This window comes from Gracilinanus agilis, chromosome 2 (assembly GCF_016433145.1).
Source record: "Gracilinanus agilis isolate LMUSP501 chromosome 2, AgileGrace, whole genome shotgun sequence".
Classification (NCBI taxonomy): Eukaryota; Metazoa; Chordata; class Mammalia; order Didelphimorphia; family Didelphidae; genus Gracilinanus; species Gracilinanus agilis.
In genome coordinates this window covers 383,588,836-383,601,874 of record NC_058131.1, presented here as the reverse complement: position 1 = coordinate 383,601,874, position 13,039 = coordinate 383,588,836, and the positions used below count along the sequence as shown (strand labels likewise).

Sequence of the window (13,039 nt, the reverse complement as noted above, 5' to 3'; positions counted from 1 at the left end):
CTTCTCCAGCTCATTTTACAGATGAGCAAAATGAAGCAAACAGGCTTAAATGACTTACCCAGGGTAACCCAGCTCATAAATGTCTGAGGTCAGATTTGAACACAAGTTCTCCTACCCCCAGCCTTGGCACTCTATTCACTGTGCCACCTAGCTGCCCAAGGACTGAGATAGACCTATCCATACTTCTGTCCATGCATTCCCTGCATTCTTCCACTTCTAGGAGAAAGCTGCCTACGTTCAGAATCTAACCATGTCCAAATGTTTAACCAAGACTTTAAATTCTCTCTCTTCCCAATTTGGGCTTTTTCTATTTGAGTTTTCCCACCACCAAAAAAAAAAAAAAAAGAAAGAAAGAAAGAAAGAAAAAAGGAAATGAAAAAGGAGTTGAAATTTAAATTTAAGGAGAAAGTAGAAACAAATTCTTAAAGACTGCTTCCCTTCAGAGGATGATAACATCAGTAACTGGCATTTATATAGCATTTTAAATTTTGCACAACACTTTACACGCATTATCGCATTTTTACCTTTACAACAACCCTGCAAAGCATGTGCTATTAGCCATTTTACAGATGAAGAAACTGAGGCTCAGAACAGTTAACTGCCTTGCTTAGGGGCCCATAGCTAGTAAGTATATGAGGTAAAATACAAACCCAGGTGTTCCCAATGCCAAGTCCAGAGCGCTATCTACCCTAGAACCTTACCTAGCAGACCCTGTCATCATGTCACAGCCATGTTCTTAGAGTATGAAAATGGGGTCAAAGAGATTGGGGCAGTGAGGTAGCACAGTGTATAGAGTGCTAAGCTTGGAATCAGAAAGATCTGAGTTCAAATTTAGCCTTCAGACACTAGTTTTGTGACTCTGGCCATGCCTCAGTTTCCTAATGTATAAAGTAAGGAGATTAGATATAACAGACTCTAAGGTTCCTTTCACCTCTAAGTGGATGATCCTGATTACTCTTAGAAAGTGGCATCCAGCTCAGGTGCATCTTCCAGCGCTGACACTTCTTTAGTTGTAGGCATTTTTGCTCCTGGACTCAGGAGAACGTAGCCAGAAATACTACACGTCATTTCAGGCATGCAAACACCCCAACCTTAGAGGAGAGACGATATGATTCAATTAAACAAGCCTTTATTAAGTACCAAGATCTCATGGGGGTATTATAAAGGACAGCTAGGTGATGCAGTGGATAGAGTCCTAGACTTCAAGTCAGGAAGATTCATCATTCCTGAGTTCAAATCTGGCCTCAGAAATGTATCTGCTGTGTGACCCTGGGCAAGTCACTTAACTCTATTTGCCTCAGTTTTCTCATCTGTAAAATGAGCTGGAGAAGGAAAAAGCAAACCATTCTAGTACCTTTGCCAAGAAAACTCAAATGGGATCATGAAGCATCAGACACAACTGAAAGTAACTGAACAATGACGATGTATTATAAAGTTGGAAAAATAGGTTGGGAGCCACATTAAATATACAGTGTCCAAAGTTAACTGCATCAAGACTTTGGGGATACCCTGTTTATGCAAAGTGCATTGTAAACCCTACAGCTCCCTGGGTATCTGTTGTTATTGGGTTTTGAGCTGGAAAGGACCTTTAGAGAGCCTTATAGCCCAGCAGTTCAGATACCATGTTAATGAACACATTTTCCAGCTTTCCAGCTTGTTTCCCCAGTGGATGGGATCAGATCATCCAAAAAGATTTCCTTTTAGGGAATAATCCCTTCAGCCAGCAGTACGCAAACTTGTCTTCTGTGTTAACACTCTCCCACAAGAATCTGGTCTCCAGTCCTTAATGCCTGGCATCAGTTTGTATTTAGAAAATTATTGAATTGCTTCATCGTTCCATTTAACAAATTGTCCTTGGGCCTTTTAGAATTCCCTAGTCAAACACTCAATGTTTACCCAGTGTAAGTTCCCTTTACATTCTGTCCAAGTTGGGAAAGAGTTAGCAGTTTTGTAAAGCCTTCGCCCTTTAAGAAATGGTCTAAAACTTAGTCATCCAAACAACTCCAGGAAAGCTAGCAAAATCGCATCGGGGCCAGCAAGAGTTCACTGGAGGACTCAGCATAAAGCTAGGACAGTGTCTAAAGTGTTCTCCTATATACTAAAGATCAGAGGTCTGCCTTTTATTATGAGGATTGGAATCCGTCTCAGAGACCTGTGGAAGTTTGGTTTCTACTATAATGTAGTGAAGTAGAAAACAGTGTTTGCTTAGAAATCACTTCTCCTCTGAGGGGCAGCTGGATGGCTCAGTGGATAGATAGAGTACCAGGTCTGGAGTCAGAAGCCCTGGGTTCAGATTTAGCCTTGGATACTTCCTACCTGTGTTACTCTGAGCAAGTCACTCAACCCCATTTGCCTAGCCTGTGCCCTTCTGTCAGAGAGTTGTTACTAAGGCAGAAAATAAAACAAGAAGAAATCACTTTGTCTCTGGCTTTCCATGTGAACATGGCTGTCCTGTTTAACATTCTGCATCTCACTCAGTAAAATGTAAAGTCCTTGAGGTTAGAGATTTTTACCTTTTCCCCTTGTATCTCTAGCCCCTAAGCCAATGCCTAGTTCAGAGGAGACACTGAATAAATGATTTGTCTCCCTCCCTAGGCTAACAGTACTATTCCTTCCCCTCCTGTCTGGCCTGAGGTAGCTGGTCATTGGCACACGGCTTCTTCTAGGGAATAAGACCTCTGAGGAGGCTGAAAGATCAAAAGGTTTCTTAGGAGGCACAGACTTGGAGCCAAGGACATTGGACACTATTAAGGAAGAGTTGAGCCCAGTGATGGTAATAATTCTCAACTCTGGGAGTATTTCTCCCAAAAAAAAAGAACTGGTCATCTAGAATTAGAGTATCCTTCTTCCCAAAACAAACTGGAGAAATACCAAGAATATCTTTATGTCTAACGCTATTTCCTTAACTCTTGCAGACTTCTCTCTTGTTTTCATTTGTCATAGCATTCCCTGGATTCATTTCAACAGGCTTTTCTAATAAGTTATAAGCCCCAACTTTATAAATGATTACATTGCAGGTTGACTATTCCCTGACAAAAAATATACGTATGTTGGAGAGGAGGAAGGGTGTCTTAATTTTTTAAGGATGCTGCATCTTTACATGTCCAGGGGCATAAGAATACCTTAGAATGGGACATTTCTGGGAAAGACCCATCCAGACAGTCTCAGGAAATGGTGTTTTATGACCTCGTCCCTAAATTTTATGTTCTGTCTGATGTTTGAGGACAGAAAGAATTGGTGAACTAATCCACAGGACAGTCGGTTAAAACACCCTTTTTCCAGGCAATAGTATTGTGGTATTTGAGCCCTGAGCAAAAGAAGAGACCAAGGGATAATAGCAAGACAGCCAGGATGGGTGATGGGATGTGAGGATAGTCTGATGGGCTGGGGCTGGCTACATACAGAAGGCTAGTTGGGATTTTTCTCACTCATCAATCAAAACAGCTCAACTAGGGGCAGCTGGGTAGCTCAGTAGATTGAGAACCAGGCCTAGAGATGGAAGGTCCTGTATTCAAATGTGGCTTGAGACACTTCATAGCTATTGGCAAGTGACTCTTGGCAAGTCACTTAAACTTCATTGGCTAGCCCTTAGTTTGTTGTTGTGTTTTTTTTATTTTGTCCATTTTATTCATCTTTGTAATACTACTTTTACTGCATCAAAAGCTTTAAATCCAATAGTACAAAAGACCATCTCATAGCAAGTTAATTTCAAATGCCTTTTTTTGTCAGAAAGAGTGACTTTTAAGTATTACAAACTTAAATGACTGAGAGGAAACAAGGGCTAAATTGCAAAAATACATCCTCTACACAAAGGTTCCAAGGTTCTGCCTTGGAACCAATGCACAGTATTGATTCTAAGATCAAAAGTAAGGTTTAAAAAAAAAACAGTTCACCCAGGGGCAGGGGTTCCAAAGCTAATGAATTAACTCTCACAGGGACTAATTATGGGGGGAGGGTGTATTTTTTCTGGTCTTCCAGACCAAACTATTTCAGGGAGGGAGAAGCAGGGTAGGAGCAAGGCAAATGGCAAAGTAGCCAGAGTGGGTTTACCCTCAAATATTGTGCTGAGTTTTGGTAAGGTTAGTGCTGTGCTGTACCAGAGTCCTCTTCTGATGCCTTATCATGGTACAGAAGTAACTCTGGAGTCTTAGAGCTGTGGCAACAGAACATAACCTCTGGCAAATTCTACCCAAAATGGAAAGGCAGAAATCAGCAGTTGCCTAGTATGTGTCAAGCACTGAGGATACAAAGGCACAAAGGCAATAGTTCCTCCCTTCAGGGAGTTTAAGTTCTGATGAGGAAAGCCATCTTTACATGACAATGTATACATAATATTTACAAAATAACTTGAGGGTAGTGTGTTGTAGGGATCTTCAGGTAGGATCTGGTGACAGATTATGTCACTGTCATCTAAAGAACCTTCTAACTGAGGTCATTAGAAAGTTGACTCATGAAAACTGGTAGTACTAGGACATGGAAGAGTCCTGGTCTATATTAGTGGAGAAAATAAATAAAATAAAAGCATAAAATGTTGAATGAAATCATGGAACACTAAAGGATCCATAGAGACACTGCTCCCAACCAAGCCCCCAATCTTTGTGAATAATGTTCAAGTTGTACTGGTTTGGGAATTAGTGGGAATTGGATGGGGGGAGTGGGGTAGGGAGGAGGAAAGAAGAAAATCTCAAAGGGGAATAGGAGGAGAAAGAGAGAACTACCAACAAGCTTTCACAGACACTTTCCTTCCCAGCAAATTGCAATTGCCCGGGAGGGAGATCTGTTGACCAAGGAGAGACTATGTTGTGGACTATCCATGTTTGAGGTCATCCTGACACGCATCCGGAGCTACCTCCAGGATCCCATCTGGCGTGGCCCACCCCCCACCAATGGTGTCATGCACGTGGATGAGTGTGTGGAGTTTCATCGTCTGTGGAGTGCCATGCAGTTTGTATACTGCATCCCAGTGGGGACCAACGAATTTACGGCAGAGTAAGTGCCTGGGGAAGTGTAGGGCAAAAGCTACCACCTCTAAAGTTTCCCTGGTAGAGATTTGGTGATTCACTCTTAGTGATCCAAGACAAGGGAAAATAGAATCCCAGTCCACAAGGAGCTTAGAGTCTATTGGAAAAATAGATAGATAGATAGATAGATAGATAGATAGATAGATAGATAGATAGATAGATAGAGAAACTGAAGCAAGCCCTAAATGGTTCACAATAGGCAAAAAAGAGATTGTGTGTCATATAGATATTCATTGTTCAATATAAACAGAAAATACAGGTGAAAAACATCAGAAAGAGGAAAGTCTGTGGCTGGGTGTCATTCGAAGAGGCTACTTAGAGGAGATGGAACTAGGGCTTGAACAAAGCCTCAAAGGATGAAGAAGATTTAGAAAGAAAGAGAGGAGAAGGGAAGGCATTCCAGAAGAAAGAAATAGGTAAAGCAAGAGTATGGAAGTTGGAAGAAGCAGGAGGAAAGAGAGGAGACTGGCTGGAGTAAAGAGTATATATAGTGGGGGCAGCTGGGTAGCTCAGTGGAGTGAGAGTCAGGCCTAGAGACGGGAGGTCCTAGGTTCAAACCCGGCCTCAGCCACTTCCCAGCTGTGTGACCCTGGGCAAGTCACTTGACCCCCATTGCCCACCCTTACCAATCTTCCACCTATGAGACAATACACCGAAGTACAAGGGTTTAAATAAATAAATAAATAAATAAAAATTTTTAAAAAGAGTATATATAGTGACAGATAAGTCAACCAGTCAACTATCATTTATAAGGAAGAGAGATTAAATTGTTTAGAGCCAGATTTGACAGCCAGGATCAGAAGTCTGGGTTTGATTTGAGAGGCAGTAACCAGCTATTGTGCTGAGTAGGATTTCCAAGTTTCTCAGTTTGAACCTGGAGTCAGGAAGACCTGAGATAACATCTCACCTCAGACACTCACTAGCTGTGTAATTCTGAGCAAGGCACTTAACCTTTCTTTGCCTCAGTTGCCTCAGCTATAAAATGGGGGTAATAATAGCACTTACCTCCCAGGGTTGTTCTGAGGATCAAAAGAGATCATAATTATAGAGCACTTATCACAGTGCCTGCTACGTAGTAAGGGTTATATAAATGTCACCTATCATTAAAACTGGCACCACTAGGTAGTGCAGTGGATACAGCGCTGGCCTAAAGTCAGGAAGAATCATTTTCCCAAGTTGAAATCTGGCCTCAAATGCTTACTAGCTGTGTGACCCTGGGCAAGTCACTTTGCCCTATTTGCCTCCATTTCTTCATCTGTAAAATGAGCTGGAGGAGGAAATGGCACTCCAGTACCTTTGCCAAGAAAACCTCAGATGAGGATCAAAGAGTCTAAAATGACTAAATAACAGCAAATCATTAAAATTAATAACAATAATAACCTGATATCTGCTATGCCACAGGATCATAGACATAGCACTGGAAGATTCCTTAGAAGCTTGTGAGCCCAAATCCTCATTTTTCAAAGGAGGAAGCCAAGGCACAGAAAGGTCAAGTGACTCATCAAGGGTCACATAGCTAGAAAGTGTCAGAAGTAGGTTCTGAACCCAGGCTTTTCTGACTCAAATCCAGTGTCCTATCCCTTACATCATGCTGCCTTTCATTTTGCCCCATGAATAAGATAAACTTATTCATACCCATGTGCAAGTTGGAAATATGAGGATAAAGAATAATTAAGAATGGTTATGGGGCATCTAGGGTCTAGAGGCATAGAGAGCCAGGTCTAGAGACAGGAGGTCCTGGGTTCAAATTTGTCCTTAGACAGACCCTGAGCAAGTCACTTAACCCCAACTGCCCAGCCTTTACTGCTCATTCTTCTGCCTTGGAACTGACACTCAGTATGGATTCTAAGAAAAAAGGTAAAGGGGTTTTTTTGGTTTTTGTTTTTGTTTTGTTTTTTTTTAAAGGCTAGTTGAGACCCTTCTATCTCTGGGACCAGGCTACTAGCCATGGTCCTGACATACAGTTTATGGAAGGTTATTTCCCCTTTAATCTAGTTTCCTGCTTTCTCCCCTTCCAGGCAGTGCTTTGGAGATGGCTTGAATTGGGCTGGCTGCTCAGTCATCGTCCTCCTTGGACAGCAGAGGCGTTTTGATTTGTTTGATTTCTGTTACCATCTGCTGAAGGTGCAGAGGCAGGATGGGAAGGATGAGATAATAAAAAATGTGGTAAGTAGAACATGGTGGGTGGGTGAGTGGGAGGTCTAAGAGAAAACACAGAGACCATGCAAGACAGAAGAAAAGGCAAATCAAATGGTGAAATTAAAATAAAACAAAAGGAACTGGATTATTCCAACAAGTACATATAGGTGGTGCAGTGGAAAGAGTGCCAAGCCTGGTGTCAGGAAAACTCATCTTCTGGAGTTCAAATCTAGCCTCAGACACTTACTAGCTATGTGACCCTGGGCACCCTATTTGCCTGTTTCTTCATTTATAAAATGAGCTGGAGAAGGAAATGGCAAACCAAAAATCTTTGCCAAGAAAACACCAAATGAGGTCACAAAGAGTTGAACATGACTGAAAAAAATGACTGAACAACAAAAACAAATGCAAAGGCAACTAGGTGGCTTAGCAGATAGAGAAATAGACCTAGAGATGGAGGTCCTGGGTTAAAATGTGGCCTCAGACACTTCCTAGCTGTGTGACCCTGAGCAAGTTACTTAGCCCCCAATGCTTAGCCCTTATCACTCATTCTTCTGCTTTGGGACTAATAGTATCAATTCTAAGACAGAAGATAAGGGGTAATAGAGACCTCAAACATCTGGCTGGTTGAATTTTTCTAAAATTAGTCCAAAGATGCAGAAAAAGCCTTTGACAAAATACACCACCCATTTCTATTGAAAATACTAGAAAGTATAGGAATAAATGGGCCTTTCCTAAAAATAATAAACAGTATTCATTTAAAATCATCAGCAAACATCATCTGCAATGGGGATGAGTCAGATGCCTTCCCAATAAGATCAGGAATGAAGCAAGGATGCCCATTATCACTTCTATTATTTAACATTGTATTAGAAATGCTAGCAGTAGCAATTAGAGAAGCAAAAGAAATTGAAAGGATCAAAGTAAGCAATGAGGAAACTACACTATCACTCTTTGCAGATGACACGATGATATACCTAGAGAATCCAAGAAAATCAACTAAAAAACTAGTAGAAACAATTAATAATTTTAGCAAAGGGAATCTACTTGCAAGACAAATTCAGGAATTATATGAACATAACTACAAAACACTCCTTCACACAAATAAAACTATATCTAAATAATTGGGAAAACATCAATTGCTCCTGGGTAGGACAAGCTAATATAATAAAAATGACAATTTTTTCCATTAATTTATTTATTCAGTGCCATATCAATCTATCAAAACACTTTTTTTGTAGAATTAGAAAAATTTATTACAAAGTTCATCTGGAAGAACAAAAGATCAAGAATATCAAGGGAAATAATGGGAAAAAAATGTGAAGGATAGAGGCCTAGCTTTACCAGATCTCAAACTATACTATAAAGCAGTGATCATCAAAACTATATGGTATTGTCTTAGAGAGAGAAGGGTAGATCAATGGAATAAACTTGGGGTAAATGACAGTAGCAAGATAGTGTTCAATAAGCCCAAAGATCCAGCTTTTGAGACAAAAACCCACTATTTGACAAAAACTGCTGGGAGAATTGGAAAATAGTTTGGGAAAAATTAGTCTTAGATCAACATCTTACACCCTATACTAAGATTAATTCAGCCTGGGTAAATGATTTAAATATAAAGAGGGAAATCATAAATAAATTAGATGAACATAGAATAGTATATCTGTCAGATCTGTGGGAAAGGAAGGAATTTAAGGCCAAGCAGGAGATAGAGAATACTACAAAATATAAAATGAATAATTTTGATTATATTAGATTAAAAAGGATCTGGACAAGCAAAACCAATGTAACCAAAATTAGAAGAGAAGTAACAAATTGGAAAAAATGTTTATAACAAAAACCTCTGACAAAGGTCTCATTTCTCAAATTTATAAGGAACTAAGTCGATGGTACAAAAAATCAAGCCATTTCCCAATTGGCAAAGGGTCAAGGGACATGAATTGGTAGTTTTCAGATAAAGAAATCAAAATTATCCATAAGCACATGAAAAAGTTTTCTAAATCTCTCATAATTAGAGAAATGCAAATCAAAACAATGCTGATGTACCACCTCACACCTATCAGATTGGCCAATATGGACAGCAATCGAAAATAATAAATTTTGGAGAGGATGTGGCAAAATTGGGACACTAATGCATCGCTGGTAGAGTTGTGAATTAATACAACCATTCTGGAAAGCAATTTTGGAACTGTGCCCAAAGGGCTTTAAAAGATTGCCTGCCCTTTGATCCAGCAATGCCATTGCTGGGTTTGTACCCCCAAAGAGATAATAAGGAAAAATACTTGTACAAAAATATTTATAGCCATGCTCTTTGTGGTGGCAAAAAAAAATGGAAAATGAGGGGGTATCCATTGATTGGGGAATGGCTGAACAAATTGTGGTATAAGATGGTGGTGGAATACTATTGTGCTGTAAGGAATGATGAACAGGAGGATTTCAATATGAACTGAAAGAACCTCAATGAACTGATGTAGAGTGAAATGAGCAGAAACAGAGGAACATTGTACACAGAAAGTAAAACATTGTGGAACAATCCAATGTAATGGACTTTGCTATTTGTAGCAATGCAACAAGCCAGGACACTCCTGAAAGATTTATGTAAAAGAATGCTAACTACACTGAGAGAAAGAACTATGGGAGTAGAAATGCAAAAGCAAAACATATGACATCACTTATCACATGTATATGTGGGTATGTGATTTGGAGACTAGGCTTTTAAAAAATCACTCTATAGCAAAAGTGAATAATATGGAAATAGGTGTCAAATAACAAAATTTGTACAACCCAGTGGAATTGCTTTTTGGCTCTTGGAGTGGGGAGGGAAAGAAAATGAATTATGTAAACATGGAAAAATATTCTAAATAAATAAATAATTTTTTTAAAAATAATAAAATTAAATTAAGCTAAAGAAGGGGCAGCTGGGTGACTCAGGGGATTGAGAGCCAGGCTTAGAGACTGGAGTTCCTGATTTCAAATATGACCTCAGACACTTCCCAGCTGTGTGACTCTGGACAAGTCACTTAACCCCTATTGCCTACCCCTTACTGCTCTTCAGCCTTGGAACCAATACACAGTATTGATAACAAGACACAAGGTAAGGGTTTAAAAAAAATAAACAAAATAAAATTAGACCAAAGAAATAAGAACCTGGGAATTTTCTAGCTGAGTGACTTTTCTGTGCATATGGTGCATTATCTCATGTCTGTGTTCCTGTTCTCTGTCCTTTCTTGTGTTTCTCACCCCAACTCACCCTCTTTGCTGCAGCCCCTGAAGAAGATGGCCGACAGAATCCGCAAATACCAGATCCTAAACAACGAGGTCTTTGCTATCTTGAACAAATATATGAAGTCAGTAGAGACGGACAGTACCACCGTGGAGCACGTGCGTTGCTTCCAGCCACCCATCCACCAGTCCTTGGCTACCACTTGTTAAGCATAGAGGTTCCCCAATAAGAGCCTAACAGGAGGTGGAGGGGAGGGACCACCTCCAGAGTATGTCCAGGATGGCTCAGGAAACTGGTAGCCTGTGGGCTGAACATGGAACCAAACCAGATACCCCAAGCACACCTTGACCCAAGCCAAGAGCTGGGCCTGTGCATGTTCTTCCATGACATCTCCGTGGTTGGTTTCTCCCATAGCTTAAAAAAAAAAAAAGACACAAAAAGGCAGCGCGTGCTTTTCTTCCTCGTTTTCTTCTGTGTTGATACTGAGAATTCATTGTTTGACCCTTTGGCATCCCTACAGCCTCCAGCTCTCCCACCACCCCATCGCACGACTATGGCTGTTCCTTTAAGGCCTTCCATCTTGTGCCCACCTCTGCAAACATAGCCATCTGTGACTTCGTGCTGATATCTGCAGGCTCCAAGCAGGGTAGAAATTTCTGGTGCCCATGGTTCTTTGGAGAAGCAATCCCTGGCAGAGGCTGAAACCAAGGGCAAGTGGTGCTTGCCTGCCTGCCTTGAGGCACAGGTCTTGGTCAGGCCCCAACTCTCCAGCTTATCCCACAATCCTCACCTTGCACATCCTCCTCTCCTCCTGCTCCTCCAAATCACACTGGACTCCAGGGACTTCAGCCCCAAGAGCACTCAAGGACTGAACAGCTGTCCTCCAAGGGCTATTGGGCAGTGCCCACCCACACGCAGTACATGAGGTTTCTTGGTGGTGGTTTCCTGCTGGAGATGGTGCTTGCTCTTGCTTTTTTCTGACTCTAAAAGTAAATTAGTAAACCCCTTCCTCCAACCCCAGCCCAACTACTGCCCTCCAGGAGGGAACTTATCATTTCATTCATGCCTATATAGCACATGGATTAGTAATAGGTTAGGAAGAACAGCAAGGGACCCACAGGACACAGCAATCCTAAAGCATACATGACCTTCACATCTCTAAATAAAAAAAACCTTTGAGCCTAGGGGCCTTCCTGGTTTTCTCCACAGTTTGTTGCCAAGACAGGAAGCTGAGCAGCAGAAGCTCAAGAGCCCTTCCTTTGTGTATCTTCCTGGGAGCCAGGTACAAAGGACAGCTCTGACCAAAGGAGGTAGCCTGGTACAGCCCGAAGAGCAGTGACTCCAGAGTTGGATGTCCTGAGTTCAAAATCTGTTTTTGCTGCTTACTACCTACCTGTATGACCTTCAGTACATCTTTTAAACTCTTTGGTCATTGGTTTCTTCATGTGCAAAATGAAGAGATCAGACTAGATGGCCTCTACAATCCTTTCCAGTTCTAAATCTATGATCTCATGAAATCTCAGTAAATGTCAGGGAGGAATCATTTCACTTATGGTCAGATATAGTCTATTGAGGGAAGAAGTGGGATAGAAAGGGCAGTGGTAAGTGAGCACTCGTTAACTTAGGTTTAGGGGCTTGGAATCTTTCTCACAAAATGCTTCCACTCACTCCCAGCTCCCTAAACTGTTCTAAAATTCTAATTACCTATGAATGACAAATGACTTTCACAAAGGGCATAGGAATCCCTTTTCTAATGGAAGTATCAGAAATGCACTGGGCAAAATCTCCCGTGATGGGGGCTCTTTTTCTCTCTCTTTAAAGGGTGCTTTGGCGATGGGCAGCTGACAACATTTAAAGTGCCTCTTTGGGCAGTCTGTGCCCCATAAGAGATGGAATTCAAGGGGGAAATTGTGAAAGAGGGTTCAAGTCAATCAGTTGGACCAGTTTTGTTACAATGAAAGGCAAGAGAAAGAGGGACTTGAAGGTAATGAAATACATTTATGCCCACAAGGAAGGAAAGTAGAGAATAGGAGGTAGACACAGGAGCTTCCTATGAGAGAGGCACTATTCTCCACCTGGACTCTTTGAACCTTCTGTGCACACCAGAGCAGCATCCCTAAACTATTGGAAGAGAGTTGTGGGCAAAGAAAGAAAAATAAGGGGCAGTGTGGTGCAATAGAAATAACACTGGATTCGGAGGTGAAGGACCAAGGTTCAAAACCTGGCCTTGCCATTTACTACCTATGTGTCCATGGGCAAGTCACTTGACCTCTGTGAGCTTCAGTTTTCTCATTTATAAAATGAGGGGGTTGGACTAGATGGTTTCTGAGATTCCTTCCAGATCTATGATCCTTTAAGTTACCCAACAGGCTGAATATCAACAAGTAAAAGCTTAGAATTCTCTCATGGAGAGAACCATTCTTATTTTTCCACCTCTAACTAGAAATGCTTCCCAAGGTGGTGGAAGGGTCAGATTAATTAGCAATCAGATGCTTCAGCAGCCTAGATCCTCACTAATTGTTGTTTATGATGTTACCGGAAGAGCCATGAATCCTAGATCAGTTTGTTCAAAGGATATAATTTGGTTGGTCAGATCCTTCCTGGGAAGAACAGTTATTCATCTATCAGAATCTATCAAGCCACTATTGAGCTGACG

General features: G+C 41.1%; 1 protein-coding gene across 6 annotated transcripts in view; it reads left to right on the top strand.

Moving 5' to 3' along the window:
* Window positions 1-11,557, top strand: part of CYFIP2 (cytoplasmic FMR1 interacting protein 2) — a 109,816-nt gene extending 98,259 nt beyond the window's left edge. For all 6 annotated transcript variants that reach the window (XM_044664471.1, XM_044664469.1, XM_044664470.1 and 3 more), the window contains 3 exons: window positions 4,751-4,989; window positions 7,040-7,187; window positions 10,425-11,557. In XM_044664471.1, coding sequence (XP_044520406.1) covers window positions 4,751-4,989; window positions 7,040-7,187; window positions 10,425-10,592 — 555 coding nt within the window. In that variant the 3' untranslated portion in view covers window positions 10,593-11,557. The remainder of the gene's footprint in view (window positions 1-4,750; window positions 4,990-7,039; window positions 7,188-10,424) is intronic.
* Window positions 11,558-13,039: the final 1,482 nt, after the last annotated feature.